We start from the raw sequence: 16,308 nt of genomic DNA, 5'->3' as shown, positions 1-16,308 counted from the left end.
TTCTTGCTGTCTAGTGCCCACACAGGCAGTATATTAACTGAAACAGACCCTCATAAATTACTAATTTAGGATGATCTACATAGACAGCAACTCTGTGCATCATACAAATAGCACTCTTTATGCAAAGTTTGGTATTGTTAACCAACACTAAAACTATTAAAAATCTTTTTTTTTTAAGTATTGAAGTATTGTTCATTGTTAGTTCATGTTAACTAATATAATTAACTAACGTTAACAAATGAAACCTTATAGTAAAGTGTTACCTTTACAATCAACATTTCTCTTCAGAATTTTTTGACCAAGTGTTTTGTAATGCATTATGGGATTGCCTCGTCTATGAATGATGAATGCAAAGAAGTCCACCAGTAGTCTGCTGCCAACCATTTGGAACAACCTTCGTGTCAAGAAACCACCAATGATGCCTTAAAATACTGCCTATGTAGGCAGCTCACTAGGTTTTGGAACATAGCCTTGTCTTGTGTAACTATTACAGACTATGAAAAGTGTTCTTTAACACAAATGTGTGCTATAGGCTTTAAAAAAGCAGAGTCCAAATGGCTTAAACTTTTCTATTGGGACACTTTATTTACAGAAGAAAAATTACACTGGATTACAAGAATTCCACAAGTACAGTTGGGCGTTTGGAGTGCTCCCTTTAGATTGCTGAAATGAAATGGGCAACATTCCACAATGTTCTATCGCGATGAGTGTGGAGAGCCTGGTGTATATGAAATACAATGCTGAAATGATGCAAAAAATTTGGAGTTGTTTGGGGAAATATGCTGGCTCAAACCAAAGTGAATATGCTGAACATGAAGATGGACATCAAGACTTCTTTCTCAAACTCTGATTGGTAAAATGAGCATGCGTCTACGCAGTATGCCATTTCCATCCTCATTATTGCAACACTAAGATCCTAATCGCCTGCAGACCCCTCTCTCATACAACCAAAGCTTCCTTCCTCAAATTATCCCAAAATGGCATGGATTTGATTACCAAAACAGCTAATCACATAGCTAAAACCTCTGTGATGCATCTGAACCCACCTTCTTGGCCACCGGCCTTTCTTTAGCTCTTGATAACTTCATCAGTTACACAGAGAATCTTTACATTGATTGCCAATTTTGATGAACATAATTTGTCATCAGTTATGTGTGATGCTAAGACAGAACCTGGAATGAATCATATTTTTTTCTGTTGTGAAATGCTCCAAAGAAATAACAAGTATTTACAGCAGCACACTTGAATATATATTTTTCATACTTTCCTAATCCTTATTTTCATTTATGATTTGGCAACCTCTACTTTCTTTGTCACTCTTTATCATTCTACACTCCGTGCTCGCTATCACACACCCTCACAACAACACGTCCATACTCAGACACACACATGTACAAACTTTCACACGCTTCTAAAGGAAATGCACTTTTTTTTTTTCCATTATAGCTCAACAAAGTATGACACATATGATGCTTCTCTGATTCTGATGAAACAAAAGTGATGAAAACAAAGACATATTTTCATCCACAAAAACACTTGTAATCTATGAGAAATTCATTGTTCAGGCTGAGTTGGGCCTGTGTCAGAGCACAATACCGGGACCACCCATGTACCATGTTCTCAGTTTGGGGTCAAGTGTGGTTGATCCTCGCTTTGCTACTGAGCATTCAGTAATTTCTTCGCATTTGGGTGAGACATATAGTAGCAAAAAGGCTAGAAAGTAAACACATTACCCAAACAGTTACCCAAAACTACAACATGAACCACAAAAATAGGTGGGGGAAATTTCGAGTGACGCATTAAGAAGCAATGTTTTTGCGTAACCACACTGGAAAAGTGCAACAGCCGGATTCCAAAGAAAGGGGTAATGAGAGAGCAAGAGAAAATGTGAAGCTTACGGTGTAGACCCAACCTCTTCAAGTAACAAAGAATCAGACTCAAAGCAACAGCAAAGCCTTGAAAAACAAAACCCAAAACAAGCGAGAACAAGCACAAATAAACAGGAGCCTGTCTGTTGAGCGGCAACCTCCGAAAAATGTTTCACAAAGCAGTTATCGCGTGGCCTCTTCTGATACCCCGGCGAGGAGTCTCTAACAAACGATCTTACAATTGGTTGGCGTGTTCTTGCTTGTATTCTCATTAGTTTGCTTGCTATTGGTCTCTGGGTGGCTCACTTTGCATGTTTTTTTAGAGGATAGCAGGGCCTCCATTATGCTTTACTGTCCTCCTGTGTCATGTGTAGGCTGTTGTCACCATGAACTTTGATCTCGATCGTGTCGGGTTTTAGAGTCTCCTTGCCGTTTTCCTCTTTCAGTGGCAATTTCCTGTCAGGAGAGAAAAAAGGTACACAGGTGCACAGTGGTCAGTTTGACAGAGTGGTCAGAAACACATTTTCAATTAACAACTGGACAATGTGGTTCCCCCGAGGCTGAAATTGAGACTTGGGGTGCTTTTTGCAGACCAGAGTCTATTTGGCACCACAGTTTAGTTTGTTTGGTTGGTTGGTTTTTTGAACCTTATGTACCAATGAGATGCTTGAAAAGGTGGCTTTGGTTCAGGTTTGAGCCATGCACCCAAATTACAACTACTGTTCAAAGTTTTGAGGTCGGTAGGATTTTTAAAGAGCTTTTAAAAAGGCTGCATTTCTTTGATAAAAAATACAGCAATATTGTAAAATATATTACATTTAATTGATTTTCTATTTTAATATATTATATATAAACATTTTATTTAGTCCTGTGATGGCAAAGCTGAGTTTTCAGCAGCCATTTCTCCAGTCTTCAGTGTCCCATTGATGCTTAAGAAACATTATGTTGAAAACGGCAGTTTCTCTTAATACTTTTGTGGAAACCTTGATACAATATAAAGTAGAAGAATATAAAGTTCAGAAGTGTGAATTTATGTGAAATTAACTAATGTTAACAAATGAGACCTTATTGTAAAGTATTACCTAACATATCTTCATTTGTGATCCACGGAAGTAAAAAAAAAAAAAAAAAAAAAGGGTTTGGAACGACATGAAGGTTAGTAAATGTTAAATAATAATTTTCATTTTATAACTAACCCTTTAACTAGGAACAAGTTATCAGTGCATGACATTTTTCAAACAAAAATAAAGTCTGTCTTTGCAATCTTTAATTAAAAAGTATCAACTTTTCTGCCTTCCTGTTTGGCTCACCTCACCAACTTTTTCAACACCTACTTATCAACGATAAGTTATCTTGTTTCACTCGAGAATACTTTACATGGAAGTAAAAAGTACATTTTATGTTGACTTTAATGTCACCCTATAGGTTTATAAATGTATGTTTTCTTGGAGTTATTTGTGTAACCCTCTTGGGCCACAAAGTGAACATTAGGCCCTGTGGTGGCTCGGTTGCATCTGTGCATTATTTCTAAGCCCTTGTGTGGCTCTTCATCCCATGGGATGACATTAGAAAGGAACCTGCTTCTGTTCACTGGGATCATCATTACTGTAATAATATTACTAAAGTCTAATCCGGGGCCTTTGGGATGGTATGGGAGCATATCAGATGAACGCCATAGTTTATGTGCTAGAACATGAAAAGGATCTTACAAAACCTTGCTGCTTGTTATCGAAGCGAAAGACAATCATTGCCCTTAATCTCTTTGAACTTTTAGCCAAGTAAACCTGGCAGGACTTGAGTTTTTCCAACTGCTAAAGCAGTGCAGATCTACAGATCAGTCACCCTGCAAACCAAAGGATAAAGTCTACACAGGATGTCAAGAACTGTAAAAGCAATAATCAAAAGAGGCTAAACATACAATTCAACAAATAATAAACCACAGATTGCGTAAGTCAAATGAGTGATTCACAGTAAACAAGCCAATTAAGTAGTACAATAAATACTCCTTTGACGTACATGTTCCATAAAAAAAGACTGTTTTACTGCTACTGTATTACTGTTGCTTTGTCACAGGCTAACTTGAGGACTTTGTATTGCAGCATGTTTTACTATCAACTGATAACAAATTGTTTGTTGCAGTCAGTGTAAGTTAACATTATTTTTTAAGGTAACGCATTACAATGTAGTGTTAATCCTTATAAAAACTAACTAATAATGTTACATTATTACTTTTTATGCAAAGTAACTCATCAAGTTATTTTTTCTAACTGATATCTGACTGGGTAGGATTAAGGGATGTAGAATATGGTTATGCAGAATAAGGCATTAATATGTGCTTCATATGTACTAATAAATCAAAACACACACCATGCTGGATATTACTTGTCATTCATTTTCACTTAAATGTAATGCTTTACTGGTTGGTGACATATCTTCAGAAAAAACTGAACGTCAACGTCACATTTGCATAGGCCGTACTATTTGAATTCATGATTAGTTGACTGCCAAATTAAAACAGAATGATAAAATAACATTATTAACCGGTTAATGGTAATTTAACCAAATAAGCGTTTCTTTTCAGAACGATTAAACTCGTTTTTGTTTATGTTCCTGTTAAAATTTCATTCAATTCCGTTTTCCGTTTTCATTCCTTGAACCAGGTCAGAGCCCTGCATGTACCTGAACATTAATTTTTTTTTTTTATAAATACCCAAATTTAGTATTTTGAAGTTTTTAAAACATTAAATGAATCATTATACTTAAAGGGTTAGTTCACCCAAAAATGAAAATTATGTCATTAATTACTCACCCTCATGCCGTTCCACACCCGTAAGACCTTCGTTAATCTTCGGAACACAAATTAAGATATTTTTGTTGAAATCCGATGACTCGGTGAGGCCTCCATAGCCAGCAATGACATTTCCTCTCTCAAGATCCATTAATGTACTAAAAACATATTTAAATCAGTTCATGTGAGTACAGTGGTTCAATATTAATATTATAAAGCGACAAGAATATTTTTGGTGCGCCAAAAAAACAAAATAACGACCTATTTAGTGATGGCCGATTTCAAAACACTGCTTCAGGAAGCTTCGGAGCATAATAAATCAACGTATCGAATCATGATTCGGATCGCGTGTCAAACCGCCAAACTGCTGAAATCACGTGACTTTGGCGCTCCGAACTGCTGATTCGACACGCTGATTCGACACACTGATTCATAACGCTCCGAAGCTTCCTGAAGCAGTGTTTTGACATCGGCCATCACTATATAAGTCGTTATTTTGTTTTTTTTTGGCGCACCAAAAATATTCTCGTCGCTTAATAATATTAATATTGAACCACTGTACTCACATGAACTTAAATATGTTTAAATATGTTTTTAGTACCTTTATGGATCTTGAGAGAGGAAATGTCATTGCTCCCTATGAAGGCCTCACGGAGCCATCGGATTTTAAGCAAAAATATTTCAATTTGCATTCCGAAGATTTACGAAGGTCTTACGGGTGTGGAACGGCATGAGGGTGAGTAATAAATGACAGAATTTTCATTTTTGGGTGAACTAACCCTTTAAGATGTCACTAAATAAATAAAAAAAACAGAAATGTAGCATTACTTATTTGACAACTTGTATAATGTTGTGTAAATTTAACGTTAACATTAAATTCAACCCATCCCTGTTGTTGAGTAATAAATGTGAATACAAATGCAAATAACTGATGGAAAAGAGATACTCACAGGTAGGCAGCTTTGCCCTCCTCTAGCTCTTTGCTCTTGCCGCCTGTGGCTGTCTTTTTGCTGCAGAGCTTGCGGGTGATGCACATGAGCAGGCCGCACTGGCGCAGGAAGAAGCAGCTGACGTCCACTAGCACGAGCAGCAGCAGCAGGCCAGCTAACCCCAGCCCAACCACTGCGCCCAGGCCTAGGCCGCTGAACAGCGAATCTGCTGAGACAGGATGCACACATAACCATCAATTATAGGCCTCGACAACACATACACTCCTTTATGAGACCATTTATTCATGACAAGTAAATATACAGTATAAGGAATATGCTGCATTTAGAATGAGCTGAAAATGGGTTAAATATGATTGAAAGGGCATTAAAAGACATAATGATTCATAAAGGATCATTTCAAAATCCTTCTATGGTTATTTTTGACCAAACAACAGGGAGTCCAGAAAAGATATAACAGACAAGTTCAGAGATAAATAGTGTAAAAATAAAATAAATTGTCATTGCTGAAAGCATATGATTGTTAGAATTTATAAAATGATTGGAACAAGGTAAGCATGTAAAGAAAAGTCAGTTAAAGCATTCATTAAACATAATATAACAAAACAACAATCTTCTAGCAACAACACAATAAGTATAGCTATCTCGTGTAGTTTAAGTTTGCTTTAAGAATTTCAAGCTGATGCAACTTCATGACATTTTCTAAACTCAAATGGTCAAGACTTTGCATGAGGAAATAAGGTTGTCTGAGAAGCTATTCGGAGGGAAGCATCCATTTTGAAGGACCATTCTGGGCAATGTTGTTGCCCTAAACACATCAATCACACACGCTGTTGAAAGTAGCATTGCCATTAGCAAAAGCATCCCAGAAGTCTGTGGTTTGATCTGGACACAGTGACAAGGCATCAGAGTGAGAAAAGCGACACGTGATAGATGAGAGAAGGAAAGGCATACTAAACAGAAAAGACCATTGAACAATTCAGTAGCTGTTTTTTTTTTTTTTTTAAATTCACATCCACCTCAACAAAGAGTGTCACCATGCAACTGAATATCAGTTTCTCCATGAACCCATTACACTCAAAAACCCCAGATATATTGACCCTGGTATGGTTTTACTTTTGATGCAAGGAGCACATGACCAACTCCACTGTGCTTATCGGCCAACACATCTGTTTTTCACCATCTTGTGCCGTGCTCTTCCTGAGAAATGTGTCCCAGCTCCTATAGCTGATTTGTTGTTGATTTATGACATCATTAGAAGCTCAATTTAGCATCTCGTTAATATCACTTATCCTGAAGTTCCACAAATGGGCGTGATCCATCCGCATCTGAGTTCAACGCACTCAATTAATTAAGTACGAACGGTGATTGAGACTCCGCAATGAGAAGCAATAACTCAAGCTCGATTGATTGTGTCTGGACGGCACCCTCACTCTGAAGGGAGGTCTGTGGGTGGGCTCCCAGCAGATGATTGACAGGGTAATGAAGCTTGTAATCATGTGTGGGGCTTAATGGCTATGTCACACTGATACATGACTAAGTAGGGCTTAAACAGATCCACGGTTTTCTAGTTTGGGAACAATTTTACATGTAAAAACTTCCAGTGTGAAGTACAGGCAATAGGTGCAATTGAGACCCGGTTAATGCACTCTCTTCAAGGTTGAAGTACTGTATATCCCTCAGCCTTTGAGCTACACCACTTAATCATTCAAACACTTACCTCTGCACTTTCAACACCTATAAATGCTGAAAGCTGGAGACGTCTAAAAATAGACTTCAGTCAAACCAGAGTAAATCTGTTATGAGGGGGCTTCAGATTATAGTAAAATACCATGGAAATGACACCCTTACATCATGCCTAGTTCAGCAAATGTTTGCCAAATGCATTTGATGTGCTATGAAAGTCATTATCCTAATAGTATGAATACTTTGGGCCAAAAGAATTTTTTATTTTTTTTTTGCCATGCCAGCTGCCATTACCCCAGTCTTCAGTGTCATGATCGCTCAGAAATCATTTTAATAAGCCAATTTGCTGCCCAATAAACATTTCTTATTATATTAATATTTTTATGGAAAGAATTTCTTAAAAAAAAAAAAAAAGTCTTATTGAACAGTATAGCCAATTGAGCCAATATAATAAAAATAACTACATTCCCCTTAATGATCAAAATATTGCATGATATAATTGCTATAACGCATGCATACAATATCTGTTAAATATCAAAAAAAGTGTTTCAGGGATTCATGTCCATTTAAGTTAACATGAAATTAAAACTTTTAATTATTCATCAGTGTGTTTTATTCCAATGAACAAAATATGCTTGTTTTGATAATATTTAATCCTAAACTACTGTAAGAACTTGATGTTCCTTCTTGGCTGATGTTGTCAATCCCAACTTTTCCAACTCTTCTGGTAGAAAACTTTTTTTTTTTCATAATCTAATCAGCTCCTGATGGATAAAATCAAGCCCTGTCCTGGTTTTTATTGAATATTTGGTCTTACTCAATGCAATGATTTACAAAAGTAAATAGGGTTGTGAATACATTTCATATTAAATGTCACATGGAGTCAGGAAGAAGTCTAAAGTATGAAATTCAGTCAAATCTGTTCCTAATATTATGGTAAAATTCAGTGAGATTATGCACTTGAATCATGAATCATGAAATGTTTGGCCAAACTCATGAATAGCTAAGTAAACATTTGCTAAATGCATTTGATGTGCCATGAAAAACATCAGGTTTTTTGTTACCAAGCTACTAAATGGCCAAAGTACCTCTCCTAGCACACATGAAATGCCACTTTTACAGCTTTCCGGGTTGTATTAAGTGGATACATTGAGCTGACCAGGGATAGTTTGGTTCTTTTTACTAATCAACCCATAAAACCCAAAGAGCACTCCATAAAATGAGACAGTTTTCTTATCTCCAGGCTGAATGGCTTCTTTCTGGAGTCCTGAGGTAATTTAAAGCTTTGGCCATTATGGAAAAGGTCCCTAGTTTTAAGACTCTTCCTCCTCCCCTCACCCTATGCTGGCCCAGTAACCTCTGCACTACCTACACAGAGGACACAAGCCAAGCATGACTCCATAATGATGGTTTAAAGACTCTGACGCTCATTAAGGCGCTGTGCTTGACGAGCAGAAGGGACCCTCTAGCCGTTAAACGATTAATAGACCGACTGCCGTCAGGATAGCCATTATCAGTGGCAAAGATGTCTTTGCGCAGCATGAGGTTGGACTGATGGGTCAGAACGAATGAAATGGGTGTCAAGTGGCACCAATTAGACGTCACTTTTCTATACTTTTAATAGAATTCTCTGACACTTGTAGCGTATCTGGGAAAATTAACATTATCGTAACCATTTCATTGGTTAGTCATGTATGAACGCAACATAATTCCGAATGAATGTAATTATAAATTTCACATACAAATGGAGGATCTGAAATAATTCTGCTGCTTGTTGTTCTATTTGATTAATAAACTTTCTTTCCTTTCAACACAACAATTTTGAAAGTACATATTACAATAGGCTCAGTTCTCAGACAGCACAATCACATTTATTTAATGGATTTATCATAAATAGCTGCCATTTTCACTCACAAAGTTCACCCAAAAATGAAAATTCTGTCATCATTTATCCACCCTCATGTTGTTTCAACCCGGTATGAATTTCTGTCTTCTGTGGAACACAAAATAAGATATTTTGAAGAACATTTCAAATGTTTTTGTCCATACAATGCAAGTCAATGGTCTAAATAACATTAAATCCCATTTATTTTTGCTATATCCAAAAAAAGGAGATATTTTTAAAAATTATTTTCATTTTTGAGGGTATAGGCCCCCATCTCTTGCAATGTATTTTCTTTCCCTGTACTAGAGACACAATGTTGCTTGTGTTGTTTAAGGAAATGTCTGATACCTCCTGATTTATGACTTCATACACCTGGCTTTAGAATAAATGGCTATACTCTGGCAAGCTGGATGGACTTCGCTTATTTCTCTTCCAGAAACAAAACAAAAAAAAGAAGCTTATTTATGGGTGGTGTGATCAGCTGTAATGGACAGCAGTAAAATAACGGGTCCATTTTCATTTGCCAGAATCTTTTCCAGCTGGAACAGTCAACAAAGAGCCATTCTAATCTTATAAGATGTCAAGCCACATTAGGAAATAAAGGCCTTAATGGACTGGGTTTCAGACCCTTTCTTTTAACGAGAACAATATTGAGGTTTTTGACATACCCATAAATGAAATGCAATGTTCTATTGCCGTGTAATGAGAGAATGGGGAGGGCAGCACATAGAGATGATCAAGATTAATGGTCTCCATTGACCTGGCTTCCATTGATTTGAGATCGTCTTAATTAGGTCAGGTATGCCGTGAGGGTATTAAAACCTCTCAACTTTTTTACAATTTACAATGATAAAAAAAAAATGTCATCTGCAAAGCATTATGAGATCCTAGTTATGATTCTGTGCGGTGAACACATAACTACAAGGAAAACTTTTTCCTGAAAAAAACAAAACAATAAAAAACAGTTAACTGGGATGATGCTTTGTTGACAAGAGAGGATCAGAGACAGACATATTACCTTCTATAAACTCAAGATCACTTAAGATATCTGTTTTCATTGCTTCAGTGAAAACTTACTGCTAAATAAGGCCTTCAGTATTGACAAAGGCTTTTCAATATGTTTATCTTGTATAGTTTATCTTGTTTTACTGGCCAATATTAAACTTGAGACATTCACTGTGAAGTATAAGGATTCAGACAATCCAATTCTTTTGTATCTAATTACCTATAATAAACCAAATTATGCACACAAAATGTTTTATATGTTAGTGTTCTACATTAACTGGTTCACTGGTACAAGGATAAGTCATGATTAGTGTTAGGAATCTGAGCTCAGAGGCTGTAGTTATTGCACCAGAGTAAACTAGTTTATTTGAGAAATTCCGACAAAGACTTCTACACTGCTTTTGACATAAATTCAAATCAATTCTTCAAACATGTTGCATCAGAATAGCACAGAATATCTATAGTTATGGACTTCACATTTCATGGATCTCAAAATGCACTCTTCAGATAACAGAAAATAAATAAGCTTCTGACAGCACGCCACTTCATCAAATCAAGATTGCAATACTGCATACACAGTCAAGAAAGTCAAGCATATTCATTCTTACTATTTTATAACACACACTACCATTCAAAAGTTTGAGGTCAGTTTTTCTTTTTTAAATGAAATTAAAAACTTTTATTCAGCAAGGATGCAATAAATTGATCAAAAATGACAGTAAAGACTTTTACATTGTTACAAAAAATTGATTTCAAATGAATGCTGTTCTTTTGAACTTTCTATTTATCAAAGAATATCATGGTTTCTACAAAATTATTAAGCAGCACAACTGTTTTCTACATTGATAATAATAAGAAATTATGCTCTAGCACCAAATCAGCATGATTTCTGAAGAATTCTGTGACACCGAAGACTGGAGTTCTGCCATCACAGAAATAGATTACATTTTAAAATATATTTTTATTAGGGCTGTCAATAGATTAATTCGCGATTAATCGCATACTTATCGTGAAATTAAGCATACACCATTTATCTTGTTTAACACGTCCATTTTGCCATCATTGCCTATATTCAGCAAAGTAAACCATCAGATTGAAGTGTGATTTTCACAAAACTGTATTTTTCAGCTTTTTTCAAGGTAAATTTAGATGTCTCTCCAAAAAAGGACACCAAATAACCAAATGATATGATTTCATAATTCATACATTTATGTACACCAAAGTACCCATAAAAAAAAATCACAGCAAAAAAACGTTTCAGAATTCACAGTGTATAGTATGTGCATTAAATCATGTTATGACACAATTTCACATGCTTCCATAATTTTTTTGTGTTAAATGCGTTAAATTATTTTAATGCATTAAGGATTTTGACTTAATGCGTTAACATTGACAGCCCTCATTTTTTTATATATATTGTAATAATATTTTACAGCATTTTTATCAAATATATGCCTTGGTGAGCATAAGTGACTTTTAAAAACATTTTAAAAATCCTACCGACCTAAACTCTTGAACGTTAGTGATTTTAGTCCTGTACAATGACATGGAACAATGACTGTTAGCTTAATTCGCTGTATTCATATGCTACAACTCCTTCATGGCAGCAACATTCTACACTGCGCACGATTCCAGTTACTAATGTACTTTCTCATCAATACTGAGAATATACAATAAAGTGTCACAACAATGTCTTTGCCAGAGGTGTACCCAGAAAATGAAAATTAATGTGCATTATATTTTGACTCACTGCAAGGGAGAAACCTTGTTTTATGTTTCTCACATTACGGGCAACAGAAAGTCGGCCTGTTTGATTTATGATACCAGTGTTTAAAAGTCATATCAATTTGAAATCCTACTTGACTCCATTTAATGAGTGCTGTGTTCTATATCTTTGTGTGCGTGTATCAGCAACATCATTAAATGCATTCTCTCAAGCGATGCAACTGCTGACATTTCCCATAGTCATAATAAACCAAAACAAAAGAGCCTGTGGATGCACAGAAGATGGAAAAGCCCTCATGCTGGTGGCTTATACTGTGTCTCTTGTAAACACCAGCAAAAAGGCGCTAATTAAACATAAAACTAAGAGTCTGATCGCTACTGTTACAGGTAGAGAGCAAATTAGCCACTTAGTTTTTCCTTTGTTGTCAATAATATGTAAGACTTTTATGGACGAAAAAAGCAGGCCGGATTTGGAATGGATAGTGAAACAGGAGAGATCAGCTCACAAGCAAGGGCTCGGACAATAACAAGAATGCCACCGGAGTCTGATAAGGAGCAATGAACTGGCATGGCTAGCGAGCCATTGGTGGGGGGTAAAAAAAGTCCCTGGCTCAGTCTTTTGGGCTCATTCCAGGTAAGGTGAAGATGGAGTAATGTCAACATAGACACAAGCACAGCAACAGTGACAGAGAAGCTCCGAAGACGGTCACCGTATGGACGGGCTGCACATGGGGACGTCCACGTCCGGTTGGAGGGGGCTCGCAACACTGATCTGCAATGAGATGGAGGGGAGAGGGAGCGGGAAGGAAGAGGGAAAGACATACAGTAGGTGTGTGGAGCCAGCAAAGGACGCAGGATGGTTACACACGCAAGAGAATGAATAGCAGTTTATTCACCACACCAGAGCATTGGGTTAAAAGAAAGAATGATTACAGGAGTGGAAATGAGATTATTTTGGCGCAGGTCAGGAAATAAATAGGGGTGAATGTGACAAAAATGTTGACATTAGAGCGAGGAGCGAGTGAGCAGTCCAAACCAGTGTCCATTGTAAAGGTTTGTTTGATTGAAAGGATTGCGGGGTGTTTATAGGCACACAGAAAAGGAAGTTTAGTGGCAGTTCATTGCAAAACAAAAAGCCCAGCGATTTGCGATGTGGCCCAGAATGCGTTGCATAATTCATTAGGTGGGAATTGGAGAAGAGGATTGTTTAGAGTGAAACAACGAGACGAAGCACAATAGAATTATAAATAAGAGCATGGGCCAGTGGGGATGAAGGGGGGCAGGTGGAGAGGGAGAGAAAAAGGAAAGGATGAGGAGGAGTTGGGAGAGAATATACAAATGACATCGAATTAACAAGGTAAATCCAAGCTGCTGAGGAGCAGTGCTGTCAACACACACTAACACACATACTCACATTCAGATGTACACCTATGCATGCACTGACACACTGCATCTCAGAATATTTCACATATAATTGGACAAGTCCAGACACAATTTAAATATCATCTGTCAATATCATGGCATTTTACGGGACAGTCCTTTTGTCCTATCAGCTGACTGTGAGACACATCTACCTGTCTATCAATCATGCTATGGTGGCAATGTGAGGACATGCCCCCACAACTTTATGAAATAGCTTGCAGCTATACTTTTGTGTTCGTCAGTTGCATCCCCTAATATAAATCCACTCACGTACAGCTGCAATTTTGCTCGGTTCATTAAAACAAAGATTGTTATTAGAGCAGGTATGAGCCTGAGACCTCACACACTCAAAGCAAAACACTTACATCGACACCATTATGTATTCTCTATTCCAAACATCTATCAAACTAAATGACAAATTCTACAGTGGCAGGAAGTTAAAAATAAAACAAGTCCACAACTTACTGTATAAAGAGAACTTGAAATTAAATCATTTAAATTGTTGGGTAACACTTTACTTGAAGGGGTGTGCATAAGACTGACATGACAACTTCATAATCATGACATGACACGTCATGAATATGAAGGAGGTTTTATGCATGTTTATGACAACTGTCATTAAATGTCATTCGCTCAATTATGTAATTTTTAATGCAAAGATGACATTGTTTGAGATGTCTTTGTCATGACAACTTGACATTATTTAGCTTTATGGGTTAACATTACATTAAACATTAAATAGTGTCATAATTATTTTTCTGACCACTTTTTTCAGTAGTACAAATTGAACTTGTCATTAAAATGTCATTAAGTGTTAATACTCGTCAAATAATTTTATAACAGCGTCATGAATATTTTTCATTTCATGTTTTTTTTTATTTTTTATTTTTTAACAGAAAGTCAGATAATAGACAATTTCAAATTTCTTAAAAAAGATGACACTGTTATAAAATAATTGTAACACTTTATTTGAGGGTTTTTAACTAGTTGCTTATTACTATTAGCATGCATATTACTAGAATATTGGCTATTTATTAGTACTTATTAAGCACATATTAATGCCTTATTCTGCATGACCTTATTCTAGATTCTTAATCCTACCCAATACATAAACTTAACAATTAACTATATTTATAAGCAGTAAATTAGGAGTTTATTGAGGGAAAAGTCCTAGTTAATAGTTTATATATGTGTTCCCTATACTGAAGTGTTACCAAATTAATGTAATGTAATGTTAACCCATATAGCAAAGTAGTTTCTTAGTTTCAAAGTTTGATAATTAATCTGCTATGTTATGTTTATGACAGGTTATGTTGTCTTGGTAATGTCAAGTTGTCATGACAAAGACACTGACAGGTTATGATGTATTGGTTTATGTCAAGTTGTCGTAACAAAGACATCTCAAACAATGTCATCTTTGCATTAAAAATGACATAACTGAGCGAATGACACTTAATGACAGTTGTCATAAACATTCATAAAACCTCCTTCATATTCATGACGTGTCATGTCATGATTATGAAGGTGTCATGTCAATCTTATGCACGCCCCTTCAAGTAAAGTGCTACCAATTAGTGTTTAAAGCGGTCATGAACTGTGTTGTTTTATAATGTTTCCTGGGGTGCACTTATAATGTTAGTATGCTTTTTACATCCAAAATAGTCATAATTTAGAAATAAAAGGCACTTTTCCTACCCTGATTTTAGCCCTCTTATTTGAACGCTGTTTTTTATGTCTGCTGTGAGACTTCAGTGTAAACGCCCACTTTCCATTTGAAATAGCCAAGTATTTCTCTCACTTTTAGCGCATTTTTACTATTACAGCTCTCAAGGTTATGAAATGTGATTGATTTACCAAAGAATCCACAAGAAATGTACTGAATAGAAATAAATAAAGCTCAACTGAGACATTCACATTGTTGAAAATAAATAAGCCTATTCCTAGCATAAGGATCCTTTGAAAGGTAATGTAATTTTTGTCCTGTTGTATTGCTCTTCTCTCCTCATCTCACTAACACGCCAGTGGGCGGGGCTAACGTTGCAATGATGAAGTAGGCGTTGATTTCTTCTGCAGAGGCAGGGTTTCACATCCAGGATCAGTCGTTCAATGGGCCTGGTGTCAATAAAAGCTTTTATTTGACTAACAAGGAAGTTTTCAGTCAATAAGAAACTTACAGGATATTCTTATAGTACAATGACCACTTATATATCAAAAGCTAAAGGAAAAGTTGATTTCTCAATTCATGACCCCTTTAAATGATGTTGTGCAGTTTATTTCATGATCATATTGTGATTCATAAATAGTTTTATAAATGAATAGATAAATAGACATTCTAGATTTAACTTGGAAATTTGCAAATGCTCTTCTAAAAAAATCTCCAGATTTTTTTTTTAATCAAAAGTCAAGTCGTTGTACTTCTGCATCACACAGCTAAAGTGTATCAGCACAGAATGTGAACTGTATGCGCCTTTGTTATGTGGATATTAATATGTATCTCTTGAAAGCCATGTTTATATCATATGGGATATGCCGATGGTGTGAAAACGCACAGCGACAGTTTTTCCTACATACCACAATTAAAATGAATCCTTGGCCAGAGAGAAAGCACTATTGAAATGGTGTTTTCTATGTATTTCCCAACCAATTCTCCTATCACGTGTAAAAAGCACATGCTTTTCTGTTTGTGGTAGATTAAGTGTCTATATTTTGAGTGTTATTTTAAACCAGAGGAAAGTTCTAGCAAGTTTTTCGAAAAAAGATCTCCTTCCTGAGATCCCGCCTACACAAACACAGCAGTATTGAGAATAGATAAGCAATCAACAGACATTAGAAAAGTATTATTGTATTACTGATGGGGCGCGCAAACCACTTCTATCGATTTGGCTGGTTGATCACCTTCCTCAACTATCAATTTTACTATTTGCACCCAGCAAATTACCCTTCATGCTTACACCATTCAGAGACACCCATCGGCTACCATAG

At 36.2% G+C, this 16,308-nt stretch overlaps 1 protein-coding gene across 2 annotated transcripts in view; it reads right to left on the bottom strand.

The window, feature by feature from the left end:
• Positions 1-559: 559 nt before the first annotated feature.
• Positions 560-16,308, bottom strand: part of ncam2 (neural cell adhesion molecule 2) — a 231,487-nt gene continuing 215,738 nt past the window's right edge. For both annotated transcript variants that reach the window (XM_051905572.1, XM_051905571.1), the window contains exons 17-18: positions 5,607-5,814; positions 560-2,324 (exon numbers count right to left, since the gene is read on the bottom strand). In XM_051905572.1, the coding sequence (XP_051761532.1) occupies positions 2,210-2,324; positions 5,607-5,814 (323 nt within the window). In that variant the 3' untranslated portion in view covers positions 560-2,209. The remainder of the gene's footprint in view (positions 2,325-5,606; positions 5,815-16,308) is intronic.

This window comes from Ctenopharyngodon idella, chromosome 9 (assembly GCF_019924925.1).
Source record: "Ctenopharyngodon idella isolate HZGC_01 chromosome 9, HZGC01, whole genome shotgun sequence".
NCBI classification, from domain to species: Eukaryota; Metazoa; Chordata; class Actinopteri; order Cypriniformes; family Xenocyprididae; genus Ctenopharyngodon; species Ctenopharyngodon idella.
Note: the sequence above shows the minus strand (reverse complement) of the source record. Positions and strands in the feature narration are given on the sequence as shown.